This window comes from Papio anubis, chromosome 1, assembly GCF_008728515.1.
Source record: "Papio anubis isolate 15944 chromosome 1, Panubis1.0, whole genome shotgun sequence".
Taxonomy (NCBI): Eukaryota; Metazoa; Chordata; class Mammalia; order Primates; family Cercopithecidae; genus Papio; species Papio anubis.
Genome location: NC_044976.1, coordinates 156,494,327 through 156,516,372, shown reverse-complemented (window position 1 = coordinate 156,516,372; position 22,046 = coordinate 156,494,327). Strand labels below are relative to the sequence as shown.

At 42.9% G+C, this 22,046-nt stretch overlaps 1 protein-coding gene across 3 annotated transcripts in view; it reads right to left on the bottom strand.

The window, feature by feature from the left end:
• The window catches only part of DSTYK (dual serine/threonine and tyrosine protein kinase), a 70,875-nt gene that overhangs the window by 34,189 nt on the left and 14,640 nt on the right, over positions 1-22,046 (bottom strand). For 2 of the 3 annotated variants that reach the window (XM_003893231.5, XM_017950234.3), the window contains exon 2: positions 10,333-10,721. In XM_003893231.5, the coding sequence (XP_003893280.2) occupies positions 10,333-10,721 (389 nt within the window). The remainder of the gene's footprint in view (positions 1-10,332; positions 10,722-22,046) is intronic. The other variant, XM_017950233.3, reaches the window with a different exon arrangement.

Below are 22,046 nucleotides of genomic sequence, written 5' to 3'. Positions count from 1 at the left end.
CCTGGCACAGTGACTCACGCCTGTAACCCCAGCACTTTGTAAGGCTGAGGCTGGAGGATCCCCTTGAGCCCAGGAGTTCGAGACCACCCTGGGCAATATGGCGAGACTCCATCTCTACAAAAAAATAAAACAAATTAGCCGGGTATGGTGACAAACACCTATAGTCCCAGCTACTCGGAAGGCTGAGGCAGGAAGATCCCTTGAGCCCAGGAAGTTGAGGTCACAGTGAGCCATGATCACGTTCCTGTACTCTAGCCTGAACAACAGAATGAGACCCTATTTCTAAAGTATAAACAAACATACAAATAAAAAACCCAGAAAACAGTTATGTACACAGGCTAAAGTTGGTAGGTAGCAGGTGTCTTTGCTTTCTCTAGAGTTCTGAAGCCTCAGGTTCACATCACATAGAAAAGTATGCAACTATATATTAATAACTGTCCTGTCCTTGCACACCCTTGACCTCTATCCTTGTCCCCATATTCTAGCTATCTTTACTTCCAGTTCTCCTCTCATGACATTCTCACTGGGCATTTGAAAGGTTTCTCCTGTTTGTTTTCACACAGGGCTGATTCTTTATCATTTCTAAATAGTTCCCTGAAACATCACTCTTAAGCCTGTAATCCCAGCACTTTGGGAGGCCAAGGCGGGTGAATCACTTAAGGTCAGGAGTTTGAGACCAGCCTGGCCAACATACTGAAACCTTATCTTTACTAAAAATACAAAAATTAACCAGGCACGGTGGCAGGCACCTGTAATCCCAGTTACTCAGGAGGCTGAGGCAGGAGAATCGCTTGAACCTAGGAGGCAGAGGTTGCAGTGAGCCGAGATCCTGCCACTGCACTCCAGCCTGGGTGACAGAGTGAGACACCATCTCAAAAAAAAAAAAGAAAATAAAATACCTTGACTCTTGGTGGTACATATACCTTCCAAGGGGGAGCTGCAACCAAACAGCTATAACATGTTTCTAGGTTACAACATGCCTCAAAGAAACTGGGATCAATGTGAAGGCAAAACAGAGTTTTATCCCAGTAGTCAACATTGAATGGATACAAGCTCATCTCCCTACCTAGTAAAAGCATCAGTGTGTAACTCAGGCCAGATATAAGACTTAGAAAAAACATAATCACAATCATAGCCCTCAGAAGCCACAGAAAGCATGAGACCATCATGTTAAAAGTAGAAGAATATTTATAATTCCAAACACCCAAAGCAAAGGTTTTAGCTCTGATTCTCAGTTCATAAGCATGAAGACTTTAAGGATCTGAACTCTCTTCTCTCTATCTCAAATGACAATGGATTAGGTAATTGACAAGTTGATAAGAATATACTGAATGGTCTCTATGCATTCTACCTAATGGACAGTCAAACATCTAGGTATCTACTGATGTACACAAAAGTAGAAATCTGAATTTTATTCTTTTGCCACTTACTAGATTGAGAGAGACAAAATATTTTGTCTAGAATGGAGAAGCGGGAAAGAGAAAGGAGGGAAAACTTTACCTTTCAACTTTTATATACTTCCGTATTATTAACCTTTTATAACAGCTTTCTGCTTTCATTTTATTACAAAAATAAGCCATAATGAATTATGAAGAATGTTCTCTCTAATAAGAGTAGAAGAATAACTATAAGTAAGTTGGAAGAAGAAGCCTTAAGTTTTCGGAGGAGTTCCAATGTGGATGATTGTCAGGGAAGGGATGGGTGACTGAGAGAGCAGGAAGTCTTCTCAAGGACACTGATTTATTCAAAGGGAGAAGGAAATGGGCTTACTATGTGCCAGACACTGTGGTAGGTGCTTTTAACACATTCTCTCACGTTAGCCTCATACCAATTCTAAAAGATAGGAATTATAGGCCGGGCACAGTGACTCATGTTTGTAATCCCAGCACCTTGGGAGGCTTAGGCAGGCAGAATGCTTCAGCCCAGAAGTTCGAGACCAGCCTGGGCAACATGGCAAAACCCCATTTCTACAAAAAAATACAAAAATTAGCCAGGCATAGTAGCATGCGCCTGTAGTCCCAGGTACTCAGGGGCTGAGATGAGAGGATCACTTGAGCCTAGGAGGTTGAGGCTGCAGTGAGCCACGATCCTGCCACTGCAATTCAGCCTGGGCGACAAAGTGAGACACTGTCTCAGACAAAAAAAAAAAGATAGGAATTATAGCCCCATCTTATAAATGAGGGAACAAAGTGACACAGCTAAGTGACAAAACCAGGATATAAATCCAGGTCCCCGTAGCTACAAAGACAATGTTTAAACACTCATGGAAGACCCACTCTGTGTCAAGCACTGTCTGATTTGGTGTAGTAGAATAAAAGATAGACTAGATGCTTTCAGGGGTCCTAACAATTCTAGCTAGGGTTCTGTATTAAGAAGTATATGCTGGTTACAAAGTAAAGGCTCCATTATCAAACAAGATAATATCCTCTATGGATTGGCTGAGACATCACGATAGCAGTCAAAAAGAAAATATTGTTAATAGTCCTAACAACAGTTTCTGCCCATTGACAATACTTTTCAATCTCTAAGTCTCTGAATTAGGGAAGATTCCCTACCCCATCCATCCTCTACTCAAAAGGAAACAAATATGTGAGACAGTAAAAACAGAAAGGAAGCTATTTGGTGCAGGAAAGAGGTAGACAGAATCCTAGCAAAGGAAGAAGACAAAAGAAGAAGATTAAGACTGTGACTGCTGTCAGATTTTCGCCTCAAGAGCTAACAACCCTGGGCCGGGCACGGTGGCTCAAGCCTGTAATCCCAGCACTTTGGGCGGCCGAGACAGGCAGATCACGAGGTCAGGAGATTGAGACCATCCTGACTAACACAGTGAAATCCCGTCACCACTAAAAAATACAAAAAACTAGCTGGGCGAGGTGGCGGGTGTCTGTAGTCCCAGCTACTCGGGAGGCTGAGGCGGGAGAATAGTGTAAACCCGGGAGGCGGAGCTTGCAGTGAGCTGAGATCCGGCCACTGCACTGCACTCCAGCCTGGGCAACAGAGCGAGACTCCGTCTCAAAAAAAAAAGAGCCAACCCTGGAAGGCCAGAGATGAATCACTGACAGTGAACTGAGGAAATACAGCCTCAGCTTCAGGATGTTATTTTTTGTTTTTTTTACTTTAAGTTCTGGGATACACGTGTAGAACATGCAGGTTTGTTACATAGGTATGGTTTGCTGCACCTATCAACCCATCATCTAGGTTTTAAGCCCCACATGCATTAGGTATTTGTCCTAATACTCTCCCTCCCCTTCCTCCAACCCCCCCAACAGGCCCCCGTGTCTGATGCTCCCCTCCTTGGGTCCATGTGTTCTCATTGTTCAACTCCCACTTATGAGTGAGAACATGCAGTGTTTGGTTTTCTGTTCCTGTTTGCTCAGAATGATGGCTTCCAGCTTCATCCATGTCCCTGCAAAGGACACAAATTCATTCTTTTTTATGGCTACACAGGATGTTGTTATTTATTTATTTATGTATTTATTTATTTTTGAGACAGAGACCCAGGCCGGAGTGCAATGGCGCGGTCTCAGCTTACTGCAATCTCCACTTCCCAGGCTCAAGTGGTCCTCCCACCTCAGCCTCCTGAGTAGCTAGGACTACAGGCATGTGCTACCATACCCAGCTAATTTTTGTATTTTTTGTAGAGAAAGGGTTTTGCCTTGTTGCCCAGGCTGGTCTCAAACTCCTGAACTCAAGCAATCTGCCTGCCTCGGCCTCCCAAAGTGCTGGCATTACAGGCGTGAGCCACTGCGCCCAGCCAGGCTGTTCTTTTAAGAGATATATCAAGGTTATTACAGTGAGCATAGGGATTAAAAAAAATATATTGCCTCTGAATCACACATATCCTTCATAGGTATATTAGCCTATAACAGGAATTCCCAGGTTTTTTGGCAAAGAACAATGTATGCAGGATGGTTACATTTTACTATGTATGTTAGTGCATGCTAGGGTAAAGGTGAAAGAGATATTAAAAACAAAATAGGATTACTGCCATAAAAAATTTATAATTTAGCATTCATCTGAACTTTCCACATCCTTTTTAAATACATCACTTCAGTTTCCCTTTTTTGCCACATAAAATAAGTTTTTAAATTTTGAATTATACTTCTAGAATATCATTTCTTATTTCTCTATCCTGTACATATAAATACGATCCTTGTTTCTTTTCCCTTGGAGTTGACCATTTTTTGGCCCAATTCCATAGACTCCCTCCACCAACAGTATCTTCTTGCCCTGAGGGCCTCACTCAGCATTCTTTCTTACCTTTTACCTATCAATTTTTATCTTTTAACCTAGATATAGTCAAGAGACAATATGGTATCTAACTAAAGGTAAGTAACCTATAACAAATGTTGGGTTTTTTTTTTTGAGACAGAGTTTCACTCTTGTCGCCCAGGCTGGAGTACAGTGGCGTGATCTCGGCTCACTGCAACCTCCACCTCCCTGGGTCAAGCGATTCTCCTGCCTCAGCCTCCCGAGTAGCTGGGATTACAGGCACCTGCCACCACGTCCAGCTAAGTTTTGTATATTTAATAGTAACAGGATTTTACCATGTTGGCCAGGCTGGTCTCAAACTTCCGACTTCAGGCGATCCGCCCACCTCAGCCTCCCAAAGTGCTGGAACCACAGGTGTGAGCCACTGATGTTGGGGTTTGTGTGTGTGTGTGTGGTTTTTGTTTTTTTTTGAGATAGGGTCTCACTCTGTAACCCAAGATGCAATGCAGCCTCGATCTCCTGGGCTCAACTGATCCTCCTGCCTCTGCCTCCTATGTAGCTGGGACCACAGGTGTACGCCACCACACCTGGCTAATTTTTCGTAGAGATGAGGTCTCACTTTGTAGCCCAGTCTGGTCTTGAAATGCCAATAACTAGACAAAAAATGAGAGAAGCCAGTTTTCTAGCAACAAACAGTGTTTAGTAAATTTGGGGGTTAAAATTTTATGTAAACTTGTCATTTTAAGATATTTTATAATGCTTATGAGTTGTAAAAGCATTAATTACTGAAAAATTTAAAATACCAATATCTGTTCGTTAAAAACAGGGTAGCAAAACAGACAAACAAAAACAATTAGTGGCCAGGCGTGGTGGCTCATCCCTGTAATCCCAGCACTTTGGGAGGCCAAGGCAGGCAGATTGCTTGAGCTCAAGTGTTCGGGACCAGCCTGGCCAACGTGATGAAACCCCATCTCTACAAAAAATACAAAAATCAGCCAGGCATGGTGGTGCGCACCTGTAATCCCAGCACTCTGGGAGACCGAGGTGGGCAGATCACCTGAGGTCAGGAGTTTGAGACCAGCCTGGTCAACATGGTGAAACCCCGTCTCTACTAAAAGTACAAAAATTAGCCAGGCATGGTAGTGCACACCTGTAATCCCAGCACTTTGGGAGGCTGAGGTGGGCAGATCACCTGAGGTCAGGAGTTCGAGACCAGCCTGGTCAACATGGTGAAACCCCGTCTCTACTAAAAGTACAAAAATTAGCCAGGCATGGCGGCAGGCACCTCTGATCCCAGCTACTCAGGAGGCTGAGGCAGGAGAATCGCTTGAACCCAGGAGGCAGAGGTTGCAGTGAGCCAAGATTGCGCCATTGCACTCCAGCCTGGGTGACAAGAGTAAGACCCCGTCACACACACACAAAAAAAGGTTATTTGCAAGTCACTGACCTTGCCTGGAAATATTAGTCTACCTCAGTTCCCTGAAGTAAACCCCAACAGATAACACCATGAGCCAATAACCAGGTCAGTATGTGGCAGCCCAAAAGGCCAAAAGCACCTGGTGGGCTACTGATCAGAGCAGATCAACTGAAGCTATGTAACTGCCACAGTAAACAAAATGCCACCTCCAGGCTGCAGGAATCCCATCTCAGGCTGAGCAAGTTTAATCGCTTCTGCTGCTGCTTCTTCCTTTTCTTACAGGTGTTCACAGGAGAAAAAAAAAAACACACACACACACACACAGATATATCAGATTGAGCAACTCTAAGGCAGACAACTGTTCCATCAGATTTCTAAGAAGAAAGAAAAAGAAAAGGAGGTGTCAGACATATATGCTTGAAGGAAGGCATGAGGGTGGGGGAAGGGGGAGTAATAAAGACACAACTAGTGAATATGGCGAATGGTGAACTGTGCTGCCAACTGCAAAGTGACTATGTTTGAACACCAAATGAGGTTTCAGCTACGAACGGCTTGACAGTGTTCCTCTATTGTTGAATTTTGAACTGAGAATCTCAGGGGATCCAGAACTAAAAAGGTGGGAATACCAAGCAGTGTGGGTCCATGTGAGTTGGCCTATTCTGGAACAAACTGAAAATGGCTAATTTATGAGGACTTTAAAATAACGTATTAGAAGAATGACCATTGTATAAGAGGGCAGGGGAAATTCTGCTTTGATAATTTGATAGTTCAAAATGAACACTGCATTTCCCCTAATTCAATCTTGATTTCCTTTAGCTAAATGTTTCCTTTCTTTACTACCCTCTTCACAAATCAGATGGAAGGGCTGTTTAGAGCTAACTCACTCGTCCTAAAAATAACTGGAGCTAAACAAAAAGCTCATTCTTGCTGGCATGAATGATCTTCCAGGTAGCTGCTGTGCAATGCCCCCAGCAGTAAGCTGAGCATTGCTGGTGTATGTAACAGAGACAGGAGTCGGGCTGCAGTGAGAGGGCAGTGCTTGGATTCCACAAAGGTTGCAAGGCCCTCTGAGACTCAACAACAAGGGGTTCTAAACTTAGAACTACAGGGATCTGGTACGAGGCCTACACCAAAACCACTGGAGAATAAAGCAGATCTAGAGAAACACTGGCCAAGGAAGTCTCACAAACCACATGAAACAACATGAGAGGCTAGATAATTCCTCAAGAAAAGAGGAGAGAATATATATTTTTAACTATGCTGAGAGAAAGCTGATTTGGTATCTCAACATCCCATTCAAGTAGCCTCCTCAATTGTTGCCTCTGTCTGCATGCTTAGCACACACCAGGAGTAGGCCCTGGGAGCTCTCAATGGAAAGATACATGCTCAGATATGCACTTGGGGGATGGCTCGTACTTCCCTTTCTGTGACTTTCTTATACCACCTCAATTTATGGAATAAAAGTAAATGAGCATTAGAAATTTAAAAAAAAATTAGGGCCAGGCACAGTGGCTCATGACTGTAATCCCAGCACTTTGGGAGGATGAGGGGGGCGGATAACTTGAGGTCAGGAGTTTGAGACCAGCCTGGCCAATGTGGTGAAACTCCATCTCTACTAAAAATATAAAAATTGAGTGTGGTGGCAGGCATCTATAATCCCAGCTACTTGGGAGACTAAGGAACGAGAATCGCTTGAACCTGGGAGGCAGAAGCTGCAGTGAGCCAAAATCACTCCACTGCACTCCAGCCTAGGCAACAGAATGAGACTCTATCTCGAAAAAACAAACAAACAAATAAAAAAAACCCACAAAGTAATGAAGAGAAAAATCTTAAAAAAATTTTTTTCGAGACAGGATCTCATTCTGTCACCCAAGTGTTGTACAATGGTGCAAACACAGCTGACTGCAGCCTCCACTGGTTGGAGGATCACTTGATCCCCCAACCCCAGCCTTTCAAGTGGCTCAGACCACAGGTGTGTACACAGGATCTCACTATGTTGCCCAGGCTGGTGTTGAACTTCTGGGGTCAAGCAATCCTCCTCCCTCAGTCTCCCAAAGTGTTGGGATTACAGGCATAAGTCATTGTGCTCAGACAAGCATTAGAAATTTAAATCAATAAAATGAAGGGGCCGGGTATGGTAGCTCATGCCTGTAATCCCAGCACTTTGCAAGATTGAGGCAGGAGGATCACTTGTGGTCAGGAGTTTAAGACCAGCCTGGCCAACATGGCGAAACCCCATCTCTACTAAAAATATAAAAATTAGCCAGGTGTGGTGGCACACACCTGTAATCCCAGCTACTTGGGAGGCTGAGGCAGTAGAATTGCTTGAATCTGGAAGGCGGAGGTTGCAGTGAGCCAAGACTGTGCTACTGTACTCCAGCCTGGGCCACAGAGCAAGCCTCTGTCTCACAAATTAAAAAAATAAAAAATAATAATAGTAATTTTAAAAAATGAAGGGACTAAGAGAAAAAAATCAAATGATTTGCTTCTCCTGCAGATGGCTTTGTCACATTCTAGGATTGTTATTAAAGGCAAGAATGGTAAAAATCACCACCTGACTTACAGCAGTCATTTCTGCTATTTAACAGTATTATTATTATTTTTTTTTAGAGACAGGGTCTCACTATGTTGCCCAGGCTGGATACAACTTCTTAGGTTCAAGCAATCCTCATGCCTCAGTCTCCCCAGTAGCTAGGACTACAAGTGTATGCCACTGAGCTCAACAGTGCTTTCTAAGCTACAGGTTATAATCTACCAGGTCATAGCATCAACTTAGTGGGTTGCTACTAACATTTTCAAAAAATGAAGTCAAAAAGAGAGGAAATTATCAGTATGTATTGCAGAAAGCAAAAGTAATGTTTCATGAAACTTGTATTTCAAATGTATATGTATATACATGTACTGGGTCCTGAAAGAAAATGTATGTCTTACACTGAATTAAAATATAAAAAAGTAGCCAGGCGTGGTGGCTCATGCCTGTAATTCCAGTTCTTTGGGAGGCCGAGGTGGGTGGATCACTGAGGTAAGGCGTTCAAGGCCACCCTGACAAACCCTTGACAAACATGGTGAAACCCTGCCTCTACTAAAATTACAAAAATTAGCCAGGTATGGTGGCGGGCGCCTATAGTCCCAGCTACTCTGTAAGCTCAGGCAGGAGAACCACTTGAACCCAGGAGGCGGAGGTTGCAGTGAACTGAGATCACACCACTGCACTCCTGCCTGGGCAACAGAGAGAGACTCCATCTCTTCCTATCGGGAAGATAGGAAGGTAAAAAAAAAAAAAGAAAAAGAAAAAAGAAAAGAAAAAAGAAGAAGAAGGAAAAAAAAATATATATATATATATAAGTTTGAAAACCACTGAACTATTGGAAGCTTGAAGGAACTAGACCAAGACTGTATACTACAGAGAGACTGTGTATGGATCAATCAAATACTTGTGAATTGTGAAGAAGTTCATGGGTCAACTGAACATGCCACAGTTAATATACAAAGGTTACTGCCAGAGTTACTATCAGAGCTATTTAAAAACCCTCACATTATCCTAGAGCTAGGAAATGTGAACTCTCAGTTTGAAAACACAGGAAACCACCACTGAAACTGAGCTGAGAGAGAATGGGGGCTTGTTACATAGCCCCCTGTGGCATTTATCAAGATGAAAGAAATATGGACTGTGGAAGGAAATGAGATGACAGTTTTTACTTCTAGAGTGTCACAGGCCATGGCCACAACCAAAGGACTCATTCATTGACTGAGAAACTAAGCTTCTTAGAAGTGGGGTAGTTGAAGTGGTTATAAGAAACAAGGAAAGAAAAAACCACTCTTTCAGGTCCTGCCAAACTAGCCCATCCTTCCTGGCACAGTTAACCAAGGGTCAAACTCTGAGTATGGCTGAATTATTTTATCCCTATCCACTCCTGACCCTGCCATAGTCACATACCCATTTGGTCTAGTTAAATAGCCCAGTCCTAACTATCCAATAGGAAAGGAAACACAGACCAAGAGAGAAGTATTTCCTAAGTGATAATATATAAAGTCTTAGACAATATGATATCTTACGAGATGACACAGGATCTGTGCTCTCTTTGGGAGTTTATGAGAGAAACTAAGATACTCTTCAAATAACAAGATCTCCATGTCTCCTTACATTGAGCCAGACCTGTCCTCACATTCCCATGTTCCTTATAAAGTAGGAGAAATTATCTGTCCTCTGTACTACTTAGTAAATTAATGGTTAGGTCTAAGGAAGAACCCACAAAATTCTTCACTTGGTCTCAATTCTAATAAGAACAATACTCCATCATCTTATCATTCCTTTTTGAAAGAGGTAACTAGAGACAATTCCAGCAATACCTTCTGGTTAAGAAATGAGAAAGGATTTCTAACTTTGATTACAATTATTCCGTAAAAGCATGCTGAGATATAAGTATCACATATTCCTTTCATTTTCATTAGAAACGGAGATAAGGAAGTGGGGAGACAAGCAAACTACTCAGGGCCTTGCAGCATGGTAAGAAGAGGCAGGAATGGGTATTGCTACAGTCTTGTTTGTTTTTCAACTTCCCAGATTATGTTCCTCTGACTCCACTAGCCACTGCTGCTCAGAGTTCAGACTATGTATCATCGAATTACTTTTCTAGAAAGTCAAAACAAAAGGAAAGCTGGTATATACGTATACAATTGGTAGAGAAGTATGAGATTGGTACCTGTAAGAGAGCATGGTGCATCGTTACCTCCAGTTCCGCTAAAACATGAGCAGCATCCTCATTGTTCTCTTGGACCTCCAGATCCTCCTCAGGGATGGTCTCCCAGTTGCCCTGGTGAGCCACCAGCGTGTGCACTAGTTCATACTGTCCAGGGAGCGCCAGGCTCACCCGAGTCTGAGTTCCATAGGTGAAGCGGAGGCGCCGAAGCTTACAGCTTTCCTCACTGCCCAGCTTGGTGGTGGGAAGCACCTGCACCCCCAACAGCAGGTTCAACAGCTGGCACTTGACATTACAATCCTGGCCGAGGATCAGTATGCAAGGGAGGCAGTCCACAATCTGCTGGAGGTACTTCTCTTCCTTAGGCGGGAAGGAAATGCAGCTCAGTTGGCCTGGTTGGGGAAGGGGAGAGTGGAGGAGGAGAAAGGAGTAGAGAGAGAGGAGTGAGGAAGGGGAGAGAGAGAGACTCACACAGAAATCCCACGAGGATGACAGGGTCCTTGAGGAGCAATTTCTAGGAACCTTGGTTGAAGGACATATCGGGGAAAAACCCCAGTGAGAAAAGGCTCTTCACATACCAAACAGAATTCCCTTCCCTAGCTCATCCCCTAGGAGCAAGTTGTTATTTCTACTCAGAAACGTGGGAGTGACCTGATCTTCCCGCCCCGCTCCTTTTTCATTCAGTGGAGGGACAGCCTAAGGAGTTTACAAGGACTCCATCACAAATACCAAGATTATTAAAATAACAAAGCCAGAAAAACTATACTGGTTGGGATGTGAGCCCAAGGAGAAACATACCTGAATGTGTCAAAATTAAACCCTTCCTTCTGACAGAGGACCTAATACTTGAACACAGATTACAGTCATGTGTTGCTTAACAACAGGCATATATTCTGAGAAATGCATCATCAGGCGATTTTGTCACTGTGTGAACATCAGAGTATACTTACACAAACCTAGGTGGTATGGGTACAGCCTACTACACACCTAGGCTATAGGGTGTAGCCTATTGCTCTTAGGCTACAAACGTGCACAGCATGTTACTGTACTGAATACTATAGATAGCTGTAACACAATCTTAAGTATTTGTGTATCTAAACATATCTAAACATAGAAAAGGTGTGCTAAAAATACTGTACCTTTGTTGACCAAGATGCCATCATGTAGCACATAATACAGCACTATAGAGCCCTTTTAAATTTATCTACCATATGCGGTTTTAGCTTATGTTCTTCACTGTGACATATTTTACTACTAAATGTATGAGCTATAAATATATAACATGTATAAATGTATAAAATGAAATGCTATTCAGGTTTGCATAAGCTCTAGAATCTTTTCCAGTTCATCGCTCCGATAGCTGGTGACAACATCCCAGCTGCCAAGTCATCTGTTTCCTTAAAACACTGGGGTGCTCAATTAACATCAATACCTCCTAATCAAATCACATTCCTTCTGTTTATGGGAGACAAGACCCTAAATAGGACAAAGGGAAATAACTGCCTGTTAGGATAAAATCTAGGCAAATCTAGAAAGAGATGTGATTTATCTCAAAAACATTCTCCATGATGGACATCCCAATTACCCTGATTTGACCATTACCACATTGTTACCCACATATCAAAATACCACATGTATCCTATAAATACCACATGTATCCTATAAATATGTACAATTACTATGTGTCAATTAAAAAATCTGTTTTTCACCAACCTGATGTTTTGTACAAAAAATAATAAAAAATAAAAATCTAAAACAAAAACAAAAACAAAAAAACTTCTCCTATCAAGGCAACTACTACTAATTTAAATGGATAACTTCCCCAAACACATTCAAATAATGTTCAAGACAGAACAAGCTTCCCAAAGAACGAGAATCTCTGTCTGGGAAAAATAACCCGAAATTAGTTCACTGAAATTCTCAGTCTGAATTATATCGCTTCCTTATTCCCTCAATATCAGTGTCTGCCTACCTCTAAGATTCAGGCAATTCCCGCATTTGTTCAGAACAGCACAGACACACAGTTCTTAGGCTACAAAAAGGACAATCCTTGAGCCAAACACATCCATCATAATTGAAATTTGGGGTGGCACTAACTGAAACAGTATTTGTTTTAGTCACTTAACCATAAGCTGCATTAAATTATTTGTAGGCCATTTATTTTGTTTGTTGCCGGAATTGAAGCAAGAGAGGCCTGAGTCAATTAAGAGGTGGTTCTACTTCAGAGTGAACCTACCCAGCTACAATTTCAAATCCCTAAGCATCCTTCTCTTCCACAAACAGTAATGCCAAAAGGGTTAAAGAGGTCTGTGTTCACGCAAATCCCTCTATGCATTTCATTAGGGCCCTTCTTTTCATATCTCTCTGTCTATAAGGATATCACCCTGGCCTGCATATATACATCAGCAACACCAGACACTGAAACAAGCCAATCTACTCTCCTGGGAAAGAGATGAGTTCCTTTCAAAAACCAAACAGAGTTAACTAAGTATATAATTCTGTGCAAGGGTATTTACTAAATACAAGAGTGTAACACCAGACAACTAGTCTACTCTTTTGATCTACAACCTAAAAGCAAGAGGACACAGCCAATTGCTTGTGTGGTCATTAACAAGCAGCAGCAAGCCAGTCCTGAGTCCCTTCATACCTTATTCACAACTGCAGAACACTTACCATGCTTTATTCTAATGATCTGTTTATAATCATCAAAAGCAGGAAGAACCATCCTATTTCATCCTCAACACCCAACACAATGCCTGACACATACCAAGGGCTTAATGTTACAGATCTGTTTGTTTTGTCTGAGAATTCATTTAGTGGGGAGAGCTACCTATAGAAAGCTGTAAGCAAACCCACTGAGTACTTTGAAAAGTCCAGTATCATGACGAATAGTTTAAGAGCAACCATCACTCCTAAAAACCTCCTTCATGCGGATAAAGAATAGGACCCTTCGGTCAGATGCAGTGGTTCACGTCTGTAATCCCATCAGTTTGAGAGGCGGAGGCGGGCAGATCACCTGAGGTCAGGAGTTCTAAACCAGCCTGGCCAACATGGCGAAACTCTGTCTCTACCAAAAATACAAAAAATTAGCCGGGCATGGTGGTAATCCCAGGTTCTTGGGAGGCTGAGGCAGGAGAATCGCTTGAACCCAGGAAGCAGAGATTGCAGTGAGCCAAGATCGTGCCATTGCACTCCAGCCTGGGCAACAGAGCAAGATTCCATCTCAAAAAAAAAAAAAAAAAAAAAAAAAAAACAAGAACAGGACCCTTCCATTCATCTTGTGGAATTTAACTACCATAGTCTTAGCTCGAGCAGTGAGAAGTCCAGCTAGAGTGTCTTCACCCTCATCTACACTTCCTAGCTTTCTTCTGTTCCCAGTCCTCCCCAGATTTTCACATAAGTGTCTACATGTGAATGCATACTGACAACCTTTAAATTCTTATAATAAAAATGGTTTCATCACAAAAAGACCAACAAACCTAACTAACCTTTGTTACTGCTACTACCAGGAGAGTGGATAATAGAGAAGAAAACCAACTAAATCACTTTTCAGGACCAGAGGGAGAAAGCATCTGCACCTCTGAGACAGTGTCAACTACAGGACAGCCAATGAAACAGGCTGCATCAGCCAAAACCACAGCAGACACACCCCATTATTCATCTGACCCCAATGAACACTCCCCACCTCCATCTTTCCTACAAAAAGTCACCACAAATAAACTTGCTACTGTCAAACCAACCAAAGACCAGTGCAACAGGAAAGGGTGCTGAAGTTGAGCCCAGTACACTGTTAGAAGTCTATGGCAAACATCACTGTCTCTGTTTTCCAACACGTCACTATCCAAGCCCTTTGCTTCTCCCACTAAATCTTTAGCTTTTTCATCCATCTGACATCTCTACCAGATTTGAACAAGGGCTTGGAGAGAAATGAAGTTGAAAGCAGATGGTTTTACTCCTGGATTCTGAGCACACTGCTCAGTGATGTGGAGTGCAATATGGAAGCGGGAACAGCATGAGAATGAAGGCATGCTTTGCCACTCTGACTAGCTCTGTGACCTTGGCAATCCACTCGATCTTTCTGAGCCTTGAAATGCTCATCGGTAAATGCAGGGGGGTGGAGTTGGATTAGATCATCTTTAACATGCTTTCCAGTTCTAAAATGCCAGGTTTTAACTGCTGAAAGAACAATGATGTGAGGGGGATGGGTGGTTGGTCTGGTTGTTTTTATTTTGTTTTAAATTATGTGAATCTATGCAAGCGCCCCTTGGACCACTATAACTGCAGATCAAAAAGTAGACTGAACTAGCCAGGGGCTCTGAGGACCTACAGTGCAGTCTCAGCAGTTCTCTAAAGAAGAGATTAAAAGCTGTAGACTGACAGTAGAAGGGAGGAAGAAAACCTGTTTCAGAGCTGGAGCAGTTGCCTCACTGACAGTTAAAGGACTTCCAAGTTAATCGAGTTTTCTTTTGTAATTAATACAACAGCATCTGCATATGGGCTGCCAGAAGGTAACAGCATGGCTTCTCAGCTGGCGCACATTAACCCTGCCAACTCTGGCTGGGGGAAAATTCATACCAAATCGTCTTAAGTGCAAACCAAGGCTTTTGTTGTTGTTGTTGTTCTTGGTGGTTGTTCTTAAATACAGATTTTGATTTTTTGTTTACTTCTAAACAAAAGTTTCAAGCTAGATGGAAGAGAAGAACAACTAAAGCAGCAACCCATTTTGGTTTTTGTTTTAGATAACATTTATTGAGCCCTTTATATGTATTGATCACTTTATTTGCTTCGTCTCATTTAAAGCTCATAATTCTACCAGACAAAGACTATTATTAACTCCATTTAAAAATGAAGAAATGGGCCAGGAGTGGTAGCTCATGCCTCTAATCCCAGCACTTCGGGAGGCCAACATGGATGGATGGCTTGAGCTCAGAAGTGAGAGACCAGCCTGGACAACAAAGGGAGCAACCCCCGCCGCGCCTTTGTTTCTACTAAAAATTTTTTAAAAATCAGCTACGCATGGTGGTGTGCTACTCAGGAGGCTGAGGTGTGAAGACTGCTTGACCCGAGGGAGACTGAGGCTGCAGTGACCTGTGATCACGCTGCTGTGTGACTCTCTTGGGTGAGTCACCTGCCTCAAAAAATAATAATAATAAAGATGAGGAAATGGATGCTCAAAAAACCAAACCAGGCTGGGCGCGGTGGCTCACGCCTGTAATCCCAGGACTTTGGGAGGCTGAGGCGGGTGGATCACCTGAGGTCAGGAGTTCGAGACCAGCCTGGCCAACATGGTGAAACCCCATCTCTACTAAAAATACAAAAACTAGCCAAGCATGGTGGCTGATGCCTGTAATCCCAGCTATTCGGGAGGCTGAGGCAGGAGAATTGCTTGAACCCGAGAGGCAGAGTAATTGTAGTGAGCCGAGATAGCGCCATTGCACTCCAGTCTGAGTGCCAAGAGCGAAACTCCGTCTCAAAAACAAAAAACAAAAAACAGCTCAGGTTTCCCCATTTCTCTGAGCAGCGAACTGCAGAGATAAGCAGGAACTGTACTTAGATCTCTGGGGGCCAGTAGACAATGCCCCCTACACCACATTGTTTTCCAATCTGGGGTCAAATGCGATTTAGTAACTGTAGGACCTCAATGTAAAGCAGACTGATATAATCCCTACGAAAGTTGTCTCAAACCATGAGGAATAAAGCATATGGAGAAAACCGCAGCATGACCACTGGCTGGTACACACTTTCAAAAAACGTTATTCTACCTGAGATCTCTAAAGCTTCTTTGCTAACAGCAACAGTACACTCTTTTCAGAGAAATTCTTAATGCTCCACTCAACAGTCAGTGTGTATTATTGTTTGGGTGACTACTCTGAAAAGAGACGACAGGAGGGAGGAAATACTCATGACCTGTTTCTGTTGCTAGTGACTCTTCAGGATAGATATTTTATTTAAATTGTTTCTGGGGTAATGGCAATCGATTTGTAGCAATACACTCTCCTTCTTGCCTACTTCCATTCCATCAGGCTCAGAAAACAATACCCCAAAGTATGGTGCTTTGGCATGCTGAGCACTTTGAACTAAAGGAGATTGGAAGGCCTCAGAAGCAAGGTTGCTCTCTGACCTTCTCCTGGCCTCCTGTCTGCCTCCCCTTTTTCTCCCCCTAAGCTACTCATAGAAACCAGAATTCCTCTTCCTCAAGACCATAGAAACTAGAAACCCTGGCCAGGCACAGTGGCTCATGCCTGTAATCCCAACACTTTGGAAGGCCCAGGTGGGTGGATCACTACAAGACCAGCCTGGTCAACATGGTAAAACCCCACCTCTACTAAAAATACAAAAATTAGCCAGGCATGGTGGCATGTGCCTATAGTCCTAACTAGTTGGGAAGCTAAGGCAGGAGAATCGCTTGAACCTGGGAGGTGGAGGCTGCAGTGAGCCGAGATCATGCCACTGCACTCCAGCCTGGGCAACAGAATGAGACTCCATCTCAAAAAAAAAAAAGAACTAACTAGAAACCCTCTTCTCTGAAGCAAGCCATAAAACTAGAAAGGTCACTCTCTTGTCCTCTGAAGACCCACATTCTAGAGAGGTCCTGCCCCATCCCATAACCTGGGGGAAGGAATGCTACATAGAGAGCCCAAGAATGACCTGAGCACACCAGTCTTGGTGGGTTTCTCAGTCTGTTACCATTAGATCATGTCTTACTGTCCAATCACTTTCTATACGGCAGTGAATTCTTCATCAAACCTAAGCATAAAAACAGACAGTTTTCCCTGGGTCCTTGAGACTTCATTTCTAAAGCCTCCTGTGTTACATAAATTTGTTATGCTTTTCTCTTGTTAACCTGTCTTTTGTTAGAGAAGTGTTGACTATGACCCTTAAGATGAGTGAGGAAATCTATCACACCTTTCAGCCACTACCAATCAGTAATACATACTCGTGAAAGGTAACTAAAGGCTCTTAAGGTACAGTCCATGTCCAACGTAGGGAAGGCACTATAAGAGTCAGTGAAATAGAAAATACTTTTGCTTTATTATACTACTGCAGCTCATAAAGTTAACATGGACTGCAGAGTTAATTCAGGTCTTGACAGAGTTATTACTGCAATACTTGTTCCTGGTACCCAAGGATTTCCCTCTTTCAGTAGTTTTAAAAATATTTCTTTTTTTTTTTAATAGAGATGGGGTCTCACTATGTTGCCCAGGCTGGTCTCAAACTCCTGGGTTCAAGTGACCCTCCCACCTCACCTTCCCAAAGTGCTAGGATTACAGGCGTGAGCCACCATGCCTGGCCTAAAAAAAAGACAGAGACAGAGCTCAAAAAAAGAAAACTCCAGCTCTGTCACCCAGGCTGGAGTGCAGTGGCATGATCTCAGGTCATAGCAACCTCCACCTCCCTGGTTCAAGAGATTCTTGTGCCTCAGCCTCTCAAATAGCTGGGACTACAGGTGCGTGCCAAAACCCCAGCTCTGTCGTCCATGCTGGAGTGTAGTGGCATGATCTCGGGTCAGGGCAACCTCTACCTCTCGGGTTCAAGCGATTCTTATGCCTCAGCCTCCCAAGTAGCAGGGACTACAGGAAAGTGCCACTAATTTTTTTTTTTTTTTTTGGTAGAAACAGGGTTTCACCATGTTGGCCAGGCTGGTCTCAAACTCCTGACCTCAGGTGATCTGCCCACCTCAGCCTCCCAAAGTGCTGAGATTACAGGTGTGAGCCACCATGCCCAGCCAAAAATATCACTTCTAACATTGAACTTTCCATGCTTTTATGGGAAGTCAACTTAAGTCCCCTCTGAAAGTGAATGAAAAACAAAGGATTGCCTGGGCGCGGTGGCTCACAACTGTAATCCCTGCACTTTGGGAGGCCGAGGTGGGCAGATCACGAGATCAGGAGATTGAGACTATCCTGTCTAACACGGTGAAACCCGTCTCCACTAAAAATACAAAAAATTAGCCGGGCGCGGTGGTGGGCGCCTGTAGTCCCAGCTACTCGGGAGACTGAGGCAGGAGAATGGCTGAACCCGGGAGGCAGAGCTTGCAGTGAGCCGAGATCGCGCCACTGCACCCCAGCCTGGGCGACAGAGTGAGACTCCGCCTCAAAAAAAACAAAAAAAAGAAAGAAAGAAAAACAAAGGATTTTATATTTAACTGAGCCAACCAGTGACACAAATATGCATTTCCACAAATAGGTAGTGATGTTTTATTTTTTACTATCTGTACCAAAAGTAAAGAACAAATCCTAAATTGAGAAAGTAATCTTATATAGTCTTTCTACTACAGTCAATTCTACCACAAGCTTCGAAGTATTGAACTACAAAATTCCAGGGGCTGAGAGAGAAAAAATTCAGTCCAGAAATATTTATTTATCCTTCCCAAACAAGCTCTCTGACCTTCAGCTAAATTTGAAAGACTGACATAGGAGGTACTCTCATTTAAGGAAAACAGATGCTTAGGTAGTCTGGCTTTCAGAACCTTCAGGACCAAGTAGTACACGCTATTTCATTTGAAGGGGATGGTTATTGAAGATTAGAGATTGAAATGCACTCTAGTAGCCAAAGCTCTTGCTGGAATTGGAAAAGTCAAGTTGGCAGAAGTCTCTCTAAAGTTATTCTATGTCAGGGCCATGTTAAGATCTCTCACAGCTTTTAAGAAGCAGATAGTATTGGCACCTGGGGAGAGGAGACTGCCTCCCTAGAGGCTGATACTCCCTGGGAGCCATGTGAAATGGGAACACACTCAGCAGCATGCTGAAGAAGCTCCTTTCTGGGTGAAACTGCTCCTGAGACTGGTCACACTACAGAGGGAACAGAATCACAGCTGGCAGTTGAGGCTTTAATGTATGGGACGCAGAGATGGAAGTAGTTCCTTGAAGGAAGTCAACCCCATGCTTCACAGAGGGCTTAGTTTCTGGCATTTGGAAGGCAGTGTATAACAGTTTATAAGCATTAACAATGATCCAAAGGTGGGCATATGTCAAAAGGACACAGGAACCAGCTTGAAGGGAAACTTACTCACCAAAGTGGGGACAATTTATGCATAAAAATAAAAAGTGATAGGAAGATATTACAATCCATCGAAAAAATTCACAAGTCTACACTGATTAAATAAACAAGAGAAAAGGAAAGCTCTTCTTTACAGTAGACTACAACTAATACATATAGAAGCAATGATGGATATAAACATCACCATTGGGCTGGACATGGTCGCTCATGCCTGTAATCCAAGCACTTCGGGAGGCTGAGGCAGGAGGATCGCTTGAGCCTAGGAGTTCAAGACCAACCTGGGCAACATAGTGAGACTCCATCTCTACAAAAAATTTTAAAATTAGCTAAGCACGGTGACATGTGCCTGTAGTCCCAGACACCAGGGAGGCTGAGGCAGGAGGATTGCCTGAGCCCAGGAAATTAAGGCTGCAGTGAGCTATGATCATACCACTGCACTCCATCCAGCCTGGGTAACTGAGCAAGACCTTGCCTGTAAAAAGAAAACAACAACAACAACAAAAAACCCCATCACTGAGACAGGTGGGAGTTATCAGTGAATGCCAGGTCTACTGGAAGGAGGTTTTTTGAGAAACAGGGTATCAATGAAATATAAGAACACCTCTCCACAAACTAATCAACTGCAAAGGAAAAAATGGTAATTCACAAACTAATCAATTGCAAAGGAAAAAATGGTGAATTTTTAAATTTTATTTATTTATTTATTTTTTTTTTTTGAGATGGAGTTTTGTTCTTGTTGCCCAAGCTGGAGTGCAATGGCATCATCCCAGCTCACTGCAGCCTCCACCTCCCAGGTTCGAGCAATTCTCCTGCCTCAGCCTCTCAAGTAGCAGGGATTAAAAGCATGCACCACCATGCCTGGTTAATTTTTTTTGTATTTTTAGTAGAGATGGGGTTTTACCACAGTGGCCAGGCTGGTATTGAACTCCTGACTTCAGGTGATCCACTCACCTCGGTCTCCCAAAGTGCTGGGATTACAGGCATGAGCCACCGTGCCTGGCCCTAAAAATGGTGAATTTAAGGTGGAGAAAACATCTCCAGGGATGAGCTGACATCATATACCCTGTGATGAAAGAAAAAAAAAAAGGAAACATTGTTGGGACAGTTGGCAAAACCTGAACAGGGTCTGTGGACTAGATGGTAGTATTGAACCCAGGTTAATTCCTTGATTTGGTGAGCCGTATGATGATCATAGAAGCATATCCTTGTTTGGGAGGAATGCATACTAAAGTGTTTAGAGGAGATGAGAAAAACTATCTGCATTCAGCTCTCAAAAGTTTCATTAAAAGACTACATCTAATATACATCAGGAAGGAGAGAGACTGGGAGAGAGACTGGGTGATGGAACAAATCCATGAAAATGTTAACAACTAGAAAATTTGCAGGAAGCAGGTATTAGAACTCTTTTATTGTTCTTGCAATACTTACGTATGTTTGAAATTATTTCAAAATAATTTTTTTTTAGGATCCAAAGGTATACCTAGTAAAGCGTATCCAGCTCTTGATCTCAGAGGAAAGAGATCAAGAGATAGGATTTTACTTGACAAGAAAAGCCAGCAGGAAAAAAAAAATACATCAAATACAGCAGTAATAGGATTTGAACAATAACAGTTTCTTCACTGTCTCCACTTTTGCCCTGCACATTACCTTCCATCTCATCAATCTTCCTGTGATGTTTACTATTGCTTGCTCAGAGTCTGGAGAGTTCAAGGCACTGATCTAAGTAAGTAGTTTAGAATCAGACTTAGAATCCAAATCCACAAGTCTAAGCAGTATAGACCAACATGATGTTCCAGTATAGGACACTCTGATAAAAGTTACCTGTAACCATCAGGTTCATTAAATAAGAAACCACCCAGGCCAGGCGTGATGGCTCATGCCTGTAATCCCAGCACTTTGGGAGACCGAGGAGGGTGGATCACCTGAGGTTGGGAGTTTGAGACCAGCCTGACCATCATGGAGAAACCTCGTTTCTATTAAAAATACAAAATTAGCTGGGCTTGGTGGCACATGCCTGTAATCCCAGCTACTTGGTAGGCTGAGGCAGGAGAATCGCTTGAACCCGGGAAGTGGAGGCTGCGGTGAGCCAAGATCGCGCCGTTGCACTCCAACCTGGGCAACAAGAGCAAAACTCCATCTCAAAAAAAAAGAAAAGAAACCACCAGGGGAAGCCTGACTTTGACTTTGCACTGCCTGTAGTGACCCCTTATGTTTACTTAGTGGTAGAGACTATATCGCCACTATACACTAACTACTTTTATCCTATACCAACAAACCACTTTTCCAAGTTGAAGCAGCAAAACTTTTCCAATTATCTGCATGGGACAGAACCAGAAGAGCATGTCAGTTGTTCAATCAGGAGAAAGTGAAAGAGGTTTCCTCAGTGGGGTTCTTATATACTAAAACTTAAGAATGACTTTTCTTCTACCAGCTGTATTTCCCCACATTCCTCCTTGCACCTCGATATTGCCATAATATTAAACGCTGAGGCTAGAGTATATCATAAGGAATATTTCTAAAACGTAAACTCCATACTGGTTCACTCACTGTCCCTCTCAATTGAATAGAAAAAGCTTTTATTTAAACTAGTCTTGTAACCTAGCTGCATTTGTGATAGGGCCTTAGTCTTTGCTCTGGCAAGTTTGATTTGATTTAAAAAAAAAAAAAAAAGGCCTGGGAAATTGTCTCCCCATTAAATAGACTAGAAAAGATTTAAA